Source organism: Anabrus simplex, chromosome 4, assembly GCF_040414725.1.
Source record: "Anabrus simplex isolate iqAnaSimp1 chromosome 4, ASM4041472v1, whole genome shotgun sequence".
In the NCBI taxonomy this organism is placed as follows: domain Eukaryota; kingdom Metazoa; phylum Arthropoda; class Insecta; order Orthoptera; family Tettigoniidae; genus Anabrus; species Anabrus simplex.
In genome coordinates, this window is record NC_090268.1 from 238,231,606 (window position 1) to 238,244,432 (window position 12,827).

General features: G+C 38.4%; 1 protein-coding gene across 3 annotated transcripts in view; it reads left to right on the forward strand.

Annotated features, from left to right (window-relative positions):
- LOC136871834 (alpha-aspartyl dipeptidase) overlaps nt 1–12,827 on the forward strand; it is a 57,637-nt gene that overhangs the window by 22,599 nt on the left and 22,211 nt on the right. For all 3 annotated transcript variants that reach the window (XM_067145459.2, XM_067145458.2, XM_067145460.2), the window contains exons 2-3: nt 5,725–5,816; nt 6,166–6,320. In XM_067145459.2, the coding sequence (XP_067001560.1) occupies nt 5,725–5,816; nt 6,166–6,320 (247 nt within the window). The remainder of the gene's footprint in view (nt 1–5,724; nt 5,817–6,165; nt 6,321–12,827) is intronic.

Sequence of the window (12,827 nt, forward strand, 5' to 3'; positions counted from 1 at the left end):
GTAGAATTTAATAAAGGTGAAGAGGAAGAAACTTTTCTTAAGAAACGGCTCTTTTCAGGGTTGAATTTTGAGTTATTTAGTGAATTGTGGTTCTATAATTTGGAATAGCCCTAATTGTAATTCTAGACTAGGTCATACTATTAGTACTCAGCAGGGACCGTCCCATTGGTGCAGGATCTTAACTGTGCACACTGCTCATTCAAAACAGCACGTCAGACTAGGGATCGAATAGCTGGAATGCCATGATGAACCAGTGTGTTATGTACCAGCATTATCAGAAAATGTATGAACAAAAGGAATGGCATGCTTAAGAAGAAAGTTTTCTAACTCCCCTGCTATTTCCCGCCAGTATTCAGTCAGCCTGTTATACTCGGTACGCAGCAGTAATCCCATCTATCGGAGTTGAGTGGCAGCATAAGAGACAAGGAATATCACAACAAACAATGGTCAATGTAATGTTATTGTTAATCAATGTTATGCACATTCGATATTGTAGACCTTCACATTTATTTTTCTTCTGACTCTGGAATACCACTTTTATCATAATCGTTATGGTAAAACTGAATAAAACATAAATGATCAGGAATTGCATTCTCTATAATTTTTGTCATATAGTACTTTTCGATAGGACCAATAACATAGGTATCAAAATTTTAGGTGCCTTCCCCTAAACTACAATTTTATCCAGGGTGAATAAAATTGTTTATAGCTTTGACTGTAGTTTCTTATTCTCCAACTGTACAGTATATACCAATTTTCATTAAATTCTGTCAACCCATTTTATCGTGGCTTGGTGTTGATATGGACTAAGCAACAAAAATACAAATTCATGAATATCTCTGTTATCCTAGCTGGTACGGTAAAAATAATTCTATGTATATCTTCTAGTTTAACTCCGTGGCTCAGACGGCAGCGCGTCGGCCTCTCACCGCTGGATACCGTGGTTCAAATCCCAGTCACTCCATGTGAGATATGTGCTGGACAAAGCGGAGGCGGGACAGGTTTTTCTCTGGGTACTCCGGTTTTCCCTGTTATCTTTCATTCCAGCAACACTCTCCATTCTCATTTCATAGCATCTTTCAGTCATTAATAAATCACTTTGGAAGTGGCGACCCCATCGTATTAACAGCCTATATCTGCTTCATTCATTATATCCCTGACCCGGTCAATGACTGGAAAACAGGTTGTAGGTTTTCATTTTCATCTTCTAGTTATGTAGTATTTATTGATAGGACCACTAATAATATAAATGTTTGAGAATTAAATTTTAGGCCTTCCCCTAAACTACCATTTCACTCAGCGTGAATAAAATGATTTATAGCCTAGATTGTAGTGGCTCATCCCCCGACTTTACACACCTATTTTCATTAAATTCTCACCGGGCGAGTGTGCCATGCGGTTAGGGGCGCGCAGCTGTGAGCTCGCATCCGGGAAATAGTGGGTTCGAATCCCACTGTTGGCAGCCCTGAAGATGGTTTTCTGTGGTTTTGGAGCTGTACCTTAATTAAGGCCATGGCCATTTCTTTCCCATTCCTAGGCCGTTCCTGTCCCATCGTCCCTATAAGACCTGTCTGTGTCTGTGCGACATAAAGCAAAAAAAAATTTTTGTTACATTCTCCTCAGCCGTTTTCTCGTGATGCGTGTACATATCTACATACTGTACCCGTCCTTTCCCTAAAAGGCTCCAGCGAGAAAATCTGCAGGGCATTAATGGGTAAACGAATGGGCACATATCTTAAATTTACTTGGCGGCACGCAGGGTAGGAGAAAACGGGGCATACATAACTATAATGAGAACGCATTCCATTAGAGTTTAAAATAATTCAATCGGTTTATTGAATCCTGCTGATTATGGAAATGAAACATATATACACAAATGAAGTACATAATTGATTCTACATTTCTTTGTGGATTATTTATTGACTTTTGGTCTTGTGTGATAGGTCCGAGTACTACCTATCGCGATGCGAGATGCCATGACCTAACATGAACGGAAACGTTTATCATAAACACTGAAGCTATCCCTTATTATTGGGCAAATAAAATCTACACTCATGCAACAAGTCTGAGTGATGCCTAATCTAAAATACACAAATTATTTCCCAGCGGAATACCAGAAGATAAATTATGCAGACATGGATCAAACACCCTGGTTTGAACCAAAACCTCACTTGAATACACAATTCGCCATGCCGATGGGATGAATCCACCGCCGACGCTAATTACAATCACTACGTATTACACAGAGCATAAAAAATAATCACACATTATGAACAAGAATCACGTGAGACACACATCCTTCATCCCACCTCTGTGGAATACCAGTGCTCACGCCCAGGACTGATCTGATGACCCCAATGACGCAGGTTGTGCTGAAAACCCTAGCTAATTTATACTCAAATAAATAATAATAATATAACAAAATATTAGTACCAATTACGTGTTGCTTATTAGCAAATACATTATTCTGCCATATTGAATAATTCCAACCACTAGCCATATTCAGTCAGGTCTTGCCTCTCAGCCCAAAGTTCCTTTTCCTTGAGGTGAACACACACAAAAAATACATCTGGCTCAAGGTCGAGCATCATTCCCCCTGCTACAGGCGGTCATTAGCCTTGCCTTTCACAGACATAACGGACAATCCCTTTAAAGATACATTGTACCATGGTACACGCTCGATAATACTGAGGTCAATTCCTCACTCATAACCCTCTTGTGTATGGTTATAACATCTCACACCGTGAGTTCAAACTTCATACCGCCTTGACTTCAAATAAAAAGAACCTCAATTCAGCATGTAATCTGCACAAGGCCGAACCCATGACTTCAAATGTCACACCTTTCTCACATCACAAAACCGGTTTATAATACTAATATTCGTATAATTATCATTATTATTATTATTATTATTATTGGTTTTAGTTGTCCACGGACTTCCCTACGTGATTTTCCTTACACATGGACGCAATAATGATGCCATACACCTAGTAGTCAGATCGAAATTAGATCATACCTGGTAATTAAATCATATCAGATCATCACATGGTAACTTCCTCATAATTAAAACGTAATTAAATTGTCACACAGTAATCAACTCATAATTAAATCACAATTAACACATAATTTACTCATAATTAAATAGTCACACGGTAATTAACTAATAATTAAACCAGAATTAAATTGTCACACAGTAATCAACTAATAATTAAATCACAGTTAACTCATAATTCACTCATAATTAAATAGTCACATGGTAATTAACTCATATTAAACCATAATTAAATTGTCACACGGTAATCAACTCATAATTAAACCACAATTAAATTGTCACACAGTAATCAAACTCATAATTAAATTATAATTAAACTGATCAAAACGACCCAACTTAAATTGAAACAATCCCTAGCTAAATATTTCAAGGGAGGAGTTGGGGCATCAGTCCTGTGAGCATCTCTCGGAATTCTGGAACTTCTCACGTAGCTTAACTTACAGTGCTTACTTTTCATGCAATTACCAATACTGGATTAACTACAACCTATATCTACTAAAGTAATGGTCTTATGACGCATTAACTAACTATGGGTTTCCCAAATCATATAAATAACTGAATATTCTCCCGCATACAAATTTCTCACAATCAAATTTCCCATATTTACAATTAAAATCACTCAGACCTGTTATCAAAAAAAAAGGAAACTTCGTGCTCATCTTTGGCACTTCTACATTCAAATAATGTTTACATCCCTAACATTATAGCTACAGTTTATGACAAATAATTCCCATCCCCTCTAGCCATGCCATTTAATTAGAAAGTACTAATCCTCTATCCTCTGATGACATCTCGGTCAGCTCGGGTGGTCCATATCGGGTTTTAGTACTGATCCATCAGTACCAAAGCGATTACTGATAACTGCATTTCACCACCAAGACGGAAGTCCATGATCCTCAATCGATGATGTCACTTGCAGTTTCGTAGGCACAGAACACGTCACCAGTTTATTTCCACAATACGTTCGATTGCGTTCCACGCGGGCGTCCGGCCACAATCTTTGATTAGTACCATGTAATCCGCGATTCAATATCGAGTTACCCTGTACCTCTCAGCCACTGTGCATTTATTACTACCCGTCACAATCTTGGTGTAGTAATAGTAATAATAATAATATTAAATAATAATAAATAATGTTTACAAGTCGAACTAAGTGTTCGCGATTCAACACAGTTTAAATATTTAATTATTAATGTCACATTTGTCAACACTATATATCATTCACACGAATTACTCTCCTGCATTTGAATTTTAGGTTTCAAATCACTAAACAAAGAATTACTAAGAGCTCGTCTAAACATAGGTTCCCCCCACTTAAAATATGCAGATGGCCTATCCACGGCCCACTAGAGGTCAAATAGTGCGACCATTAGGTGACCAGTATCCATCAGATGTGAATGAGACACACCGTGCGATTATTTTTCGTAGGATCTTGTAATTAATTGAAGTTTTTCCTCATACCCCCTCTACTCTGGGGTAAATCTTAGCATCAATGAGGAGTCTTGACACTAAAACCAGATGGCCCCTGGTACTTTTCCATGCTGATAAAATGAAGTATTCTTTCTCCATCCGTAAGTTATCAGCAAAAAGGACATTACACACTCTAAATAAATGCCCCAATTATAACTATCTCTTCTAGATCAAAAAGTGACACCAGAATTTAGTTTTTATTAATTTTCACAGTGTAGACAATCAAGTTGGCCAGGCTCAATTAAAGATGGCTCCCATATTTCGCTTCGAAAAAGTTTGCCTCTCCTCGCTTTCTTGAATGTGAGGTGGGGATAACTTCTCCCAAGTTGCGTCGTGGTGAAGCACCGCTGCAGCCCCACCCATGACTTCACAGGCTTCTCTTTTCTGCGGGCTCACCACTGGACAAAGGAAAAGGTTGTGCAATAGATCGCAAATGATGAAATTTATAGAATACATTTTAAAGACTTATTTCATCTGTCTCAGTGATGTTGATATTTATTAATTTCAAAATTTCTTTCCTCCAAAATAGCATTGCGTCTGCAATTTAGATGACCAGTCTTAACCAGAGGTCCTTGGATCATACCCCTATTGGGCACAATACATACATACAGACAGACAGAAATTACAGAAAAGTAAAAAGTGCATTTCCTTGTTACTGTGGACATGACTGATACAGAAATACCATTCTTTTCAAATTCTGAGCAATGTACAGACAGAACTCTTATATATATAGATTTGAAGTGGTGGAAACCATGCAAAATCACTCCTAAAATGATAAAGATTGGGTTTTTAACCCAGTATTTTCCTCACTTATGTGCATGACGCTAAGGTCTCTCTGTTCTAGGGGAAAACACTTGTATACCCATATAATAGTCCATATGATAGGGTGGCAGGCTGGTGGAGTGTCTGGGGTTGTGCGCGAACCCACCCACACATGCACGCATGTGCACACACACACATACATTGTCCCTGTTACACAAAATATGAAGTGGGCAACATCAGCAAATGTAATAGCCAAGAGAAATAAAAAGAATGATTAGAATGGATTAGCTGTTGATCTTGTGCTGATTGTTTTCCTGTGTTATGTCAATACATTATTAAAAGCCTTGCTTTCATTTGAAAGTACCATTAATAAAAAATCCTTGTTTTAATTCCTATTGTATCAACATTTCCGTTACATTTCTAAGTTTTACGAATTTCAGGCATGAAGTTTCTGAGGTTTTGTTCATACCTTATGCTCTTCGTGATCATGATGCATACACTAGGAAAGTCCAACATCCTTTTGAGAAAATGGGTAAGTTGACTTATAACTTTTTCCTGTTAACTTACAATATTCTCCTGTTGATGTTCTGTATATGATGAACAATGTGTAACCTTATACACTACAGAAAAAATGAAGTCTCAGCTATCAGTGTTCATCATCAAATCTGCAATTGTACATATTTGCAAAACTTGCATTTGATCCAAGATTAAACAGTAGTAATAGAGAAATATCTTGCTTGTATAATTTTATTTTGTTTTTTGCATGATTCTATGGGAAGCAGTTGAATCATATAAAATATATATGCTTTTGGAGGTTTTGCGAGTCTTTATTTTTATGTTGAGTTCTTTTTTAAAATTTATATAATCTTGTGTTTATGCAGGTTTCAAAATAGTTAGCATTCATACATTTCCGGATCCAGCAAAAGCTGTACATGGAGCAGAAGCAGTATTTATTGGAGGAGGGAATACTTTCCAATTGCTGAAGAAGCTGTATGATCACAATCTTATTGAACCTCTAAGAAAGAAAGTTTTAAATGTAAGGAAAAATCTTTAGAATAAGTTAATACGAAAAATTATTGGATAGTTGATATGGATTGTAGGCCTACCTAAAAGTGTGGTTTGCCAGAAGTGTATGAATAATATATTATTTCAAGTTTTGGTTGCTTTAGATCATGTTATATTTGTCCTAGAGCAATAGCAATATTATTGAAAGCTGTCATTTTCTTCTAATTCATGGTTAGTATTCAAATGTCAAAGTTCTCAATAGGCTGCTTGAATTGGAGAATTTGTTCACAATGTGTTAGCATTTTTTCAAATAATTTGATTAGTTTTCTCTAATATGTACACATATTGCATAGCCCTAAAATAGGTGTTTTTTTTTTTTTTTTTACAAGTTGCTTTACGTCTCACAGACACAGGTGTGATGGTGACGGTGGTATAGGAGTGGAAAGGAAACGGCCGTGGTCTTAATTAAGGTACAGACCCATTTGCCTGGTCTAAAAATGGAAATCAATTGCAAGCTCACAGCTGCGCACCCCTAACCACATGGCCAACTTACTCCTAAAATAGTTCGGTCCTAAGATAGTTATACTTTTTGCTAGTTTTACTACAGAATATGTAAAGAAAATATTGTTGGATGCAGTTTGCTTCCCAATTTAAGTAGTGTAGAACTTACAGGTCATATAAGTAAAATTCTGACAAGTCAATTTTCCTCTTTCACACCCCAAGATTCTTTGCCATCATAGGTATTGTTTTATGTGCAGTAAACCTTGTGATGACCATGTATCTTTATTGGCAAGATTTTTGTTGAACCAGTTGTTAATAAGTGAGGCAGTATATTCCAAAATTTGTCTTATCCAGTTAAAAGGAAGAAAAAAAAGTTGCAGATAGCATTGCTTTCTTTGTTAGGGTTGTGAGAATTATATCATGAAAGTAGGCATCAAAACTTGCCTTTTCCCATAGCAATCAGTCACCAAAGTTAGACTATTGTTCCATAACTCGTCTTATTCATAGTGTTTGTCGTTCCGAAACTCGCCTTATACAATCAACCAATAGAAAAGGATAATTTCAACACATGATTTACCTGTGGCTTTTGTCAGTTGTTCTTGAACTGTATGTTAGTATTTCATATAGTTTTGAGTGCTAAATACAATGTATTAGGATCACAGAGAATATTACTCCTGTTGTGGGAGGTAAAGGGCGAAGAACAAAGATTGGTCCTGATTACTGGAGAAAAACCAAGGAGAAAAGAAAGAGGTGGGCTGTGAAAGTTACATTGTAAAATTTTAGTGGAGATTTTAATATGCTGCATAATTATTCTAGTCATTTTAATCCACGTTACTTTGGTGTCGAACACTCTTGATATTATTGATGCCTTTGATACTAGTCAAATAAATATATTTTGTAAAAAAAACTTCTCTCTGTATGTCCATGGACTCCTCTTAGTCAAAGCTGTAGACATGCGTCTATGTTTACAGTGAGGTATTCATCCTCCCTTTGGTAATATGTGTTTATAATAGCCTTATGCTACGATTATTAACTAGTGTCTTCATCTTATTTATTTAATTTATCACCCTAGGACATATCATTGGTAGCAGTGTGTGTTTTTGATCCATGGACATCTGAGTTATGGACCCAGCATGCTTCCACTGCGCCACTCTGCTCGGAGTCCTCTATGAATCACAACTTTCACTCCCATTTGTCTGTTCCTCTAGATAGATAGCCAGGCTGAGTGGCTCGGATGGTGCAGGCGGTGGCCTTCTGACCCGAACTTGGCAGGTTCGATCCTGGCTCAGTCCGGTGGTATTTGAAGGTGCTCACCACCCAGTATCTATTGGAGTTAATCAGTCGATCTCTCCCAGCTCTCAAACATCACACAACAGGATTTACATTCCACTAATTGCACAGACATGAATATAAACATGTCAGAGTGCAGAGGTCTTTTCTATCCCAACATCGCCATAAGACCTATCTCTATTGCAAGATTAATTTGTTGATAAGACCTATCTGTCGTAATCTATAATCTTCATATCCATATTGACAAATTACACAATTATAATTAGGAAAGGAATTCCACCTTATCAGTACTTGTTTATTATAATTATTATACTACAGTACCGGTTTCGACCCCCCAGTTTTGGGTCGTCCTCGGCTGAACAATATATTCACATATAGTACATCAAGCAATGATTGAAATTACTTTGTCTGGGGAATGCTATATGATAACAAATGTTTAAATACGTCCAAGTGGGGCATGTCAAATTGGGAACTGACATGTGTGCCACTGTGTGTGACACTGCAAGTATATGTCCATAATAACATACTTTAAACTTAAAATAGGTTTGTACAATACTATCTTAACTTAAAGCTAACTTATTTGTGACTAATGTTGTTAACTTATAAGTTAGCTTTAAGTTAAGATAGTGTTGTACAAACCTATTTTAAGTTTAAAGTATGCCATGTCACACACAGTGGCACACATGTCAGTTCCCGACTTGACACGCCCCACTTGGACGTATTTAAACATTTGTTAACATATGACATTCCCCAGACAAAGTAATACCAATCATTGCTTGATGTACTATATGTGAATGTATTGTTCAGCTGAGAATGAACCAAAACTGGGGGTCGAAACCGGTACTGTAGTATAATAATTATAATAAACAAGTATTGATACCATGGAATTCCTTTCCTATTTATAATTGATTGACCGAGCTCGATAGCTGCAGTCGCTTAAGTGCGGTCAGTATCCAGTATTCAGGAGATAGTAGGTTCAAACCCCACTGTCGGCAGCCCTGAAGATGGTTTTCTGTGGTTTCCCATTTTCACACCAGGTAAATGCTCGGGCTGTACCTTAATTAAGGCCACAGCCGCTTCCTTCCCAATACTAGCCCTTTCCTCTCCCATCGTCTCCATAAGACCTATCTGTGTCAGTGCGACGTAAAGCAACTCTCAAAAAAAATTATAATTGAGACCTATCTGTGTCATTGCGACATAAAGCAAATGGTATATTAATAACAATAAAGGAAAGAAGGTGGGTATTTGATCATATAACAAACTTCTATTTTCTAAAATGTCATTTCAATTAAAATTATTATGAAATTGATCCAAAAATATGAATATGCTTTCTAAGACATTCATGAGGTACCCCTTGTCGACCGTTTGCAAAATGGTCAAATCTTGATTCAAAAATGAAAATCCACAGCCTGTTTCCAATCATTTGACTGAGTCAGGAATGGAATGAATGAAGCCCCCTTCTAGCGGCGAGGACGGGAATTGTGCCGGCTACCGAGGTCTGTCGCACTCCTCTGGGGCAATGATTAATGACTGATAGATTAAATGAAATGATATTGGAGAGTGTTGCTGGAATGAAAGATGACAGGGAAAACTGGAGTACCTGAAGAAAAACCTGTTTCACCTCCACTTCGTCCAGCACAAATCTCGCATGGAGTGACCGGGATTTGAACCACGGAACCCAGCGGTGAGAGGCCGGCGCGCTGCCACCTGAGCCATGGAGGCTCCTCTCAAATCTTGATTGATTGAGGTAAATGAGTGGCCAGCGTCCGGCTCCATGACTAAATGGTTAGCGTGCTGGCCTTTGGATCATGGGTCCCGAGTTCTATTCCCGGCAGGGTCGGGAATTTTAACCATAATTGGTTAATTTTGCTGGCACGGGGGCTGGGTGTATGTGATGTCTTCACCATCATTTCATCTCATCGCAACGCAAAGGTCGCCTATGGGCGTCAAATCGAAAGACCTGCATTTGGCGAGCTGAACTTGTCCTCGGACACTCCCGGCACAAAAAATCATACGCCATTTCTTTTTTTTTTTTTTTCAGTGACCGGCTTCGCTCATATAAATACTTATGGAGGAAACCTTAAGATGTTTTCTAGCATTAACATGTTCCAGGTATTGGGTTATAAAACTATGACCTGTCTGTCCAATGTAAGAAGTTTTACACTGGATGCAGGCAAGCCTATATACCGTATTTGCTCGCATATAACTCACACTTTTTGACAAAAAAAAAAGTGTGAACATTTTCGGTGCATGATATATGCGGGGATTTGTGTGCAAAAAATCGTATTCCTGAAAAGAAAAAAAAAAAAACCTTAAAATTTGCATTAGGCTATTGAAACAAGACAACTGGCGTACTTACCCTATTCATTGTCACTGCCTTCAGTCTCTGAGCTATTCTCGCATACATCATTCTGGTCACCATCCTATACTGCATCATCCTGACTTTCATTCAACGCATTTGCTATGCCCATATTCAAGAAACCCTTCACAATAACGCCTGTTGACACCATAACCCATGTCCACATAACCCAATCACACACGAGTTCAGCTGACGGCCTCTTTATTTTGCCTGCTGGCATCAGTTCGTGCTTCCCTCCTGCCATCCATTCAGCATACATTTTACGTTTGTTGTCCTTGAAGGGCTTGTTGACGGAAAGATCTAAGGGCTGTAGACAACGTGGGAGTCCACCAGGAATTACGAGGTCAGTTTTCATTTCCTGAAGACGTTTCTTTGTGTCTTCCAAGTGTCTGCGGAAACTGTCCCACACTAGCATTTTACAATGGCGAAAAATGAAAGTATCCTCCTATTCAATACATCATATATTCCGTCATTAGACGGAGTAAACAAGTTCAGACATGTTTCGGCTCGTTTGAGCCATCTTCAGTGCTGGACGTCAAAGCTGTGCCCCTGGCCGTGCTCCCCACACCGTACGGACCCAGTCCTGGACAAGAGCTGTATCCATCCAACCTTTCTCTTGAACCCGTACATGAATGCCTTTGGTTAACTTAGCTTTAGGCACTGTTTTTCTTTTGAAAATAACGTACAGTGGCAATTTTCTTCCGTCTGCAGTTATTGCTAGCGTGACAGTGCAACGCTGTTTTTCACACCCACTTGTACGTACAAGCAATTGTTGATGGTGGTGTTGCATGGCATGTCGAAGTTTATCGGGGTTTGATCCGCATTGCCAGTTTGAAATAAGTGGTAATTGTTTCTCATCCACATTGCTAGCACATGGCAATGAAAATCTATGATTTTGTCATTGAAATTGCTTGGCATTCTCTGGCAGAGAGATGTTCACCTTCGCAGACACAATCCCTTTCATGTTATGAATGTACTGATCCAACCCGGCTCATTTTCAGATCCGAACAGCTGATTCCTCCTTTAATTGCTAGTTTGCACGCTTTGAAATGTAGCATCTTGTGCAAAATACTCAAGCTATCATTTTGCAACTCTGTAACATAATGAAGCAACTCATCTTCCAGCTCAGGAAACTTACCAGTTTACGGCCCTCTGAATGCCTTACATGTTCGGTTGGTGTTTTCTGGTGCAGGTTTCTGTTTATGCCGGTAGTGAATATTAAACTCAGTCACACTGAATTCTCGACCGGCAACTCTGTTACTATGTTCTTCAGCATATTTTATCACTTTGAGTTTAAATCCGGCCGTATAACTCCCACGTTTCTCCATAATTTAAAGATCGACCTAACACAAGAAAACTTAACTGAGAAACAACATCGAAATGTGAAGACAGAATACTGGTACTTGTTGACAATACAACAGATGGACGATACCTAATACCATGATCACTTGACTGCCTGGACAGGGAAACACTCCCAGTTCATGTGATCAGCTCTACCGGACAGGTAGGAATATGCATATTGACAAATACGCGATGACTGAGTGTGACTGACTGAGTTGGGATGCGGCCTTGGGGCGATGGTTTGTGAGTTAGGTATTTTTGTTATAATAGCTAGCCTCAACCATTCTGCAGGTAGAAAGAAATGCACCTTCTTCTTGTACTGCCATGTACAAAGTACCATAACAGCAATTGGTACAGTTCCAATATTTAATGTAGGCACATCCACGGAATACTCAGACTTTATTTCGTGTGTGTACCATATGTCTTTATGACGTCAGAAATTAATGTGACTTATGTGCGGGGATTTTTTCCCTGTAATTTCAAATGTTAAAAATGGGGTGCGAGATATACGCAGTGGCAAGTCATATGTGAGCAAATACGGTATATCTGGCCAGAATAACGATCCCTGTTAGAATTAACAACATTGTGATAAAAAAACAAATGGTGATAAGTAGTACAGGTCGAAAAAGCCGCTTAAAAACCATGCTTCTTTAATAAATTTGTTACTTGAAAAATACCAGGATTATTGTAAGTGAAGGTTCCACATTTAGACTTTTTATCTGACTTCAGAACTATCTTAGAACATCATTTTAAGCACTTTTTGTTTTTACAATTGGCTTTATGTTGTACTAATACAGATAGGTCTTATGGCGACGATGGGACAGGAAAGGCCTCGGAGTGGGAAGGAAGTGGCTGTGGCCTTAATTAAGGTACAGCCCCAGCATTTGCCTGGTATGAACATGGGAAACCATGGAAAACCATCTTTAGGGCTGCTAACCAGTGGGGTTTGAATCCACTATCTCCCAAGTACTGGATACTAGCCGTACTTAAGCTACTGCAGCTATTGAGCAGTGTATGTGTGTCATTTTTAGAAATCTTACATGTTTG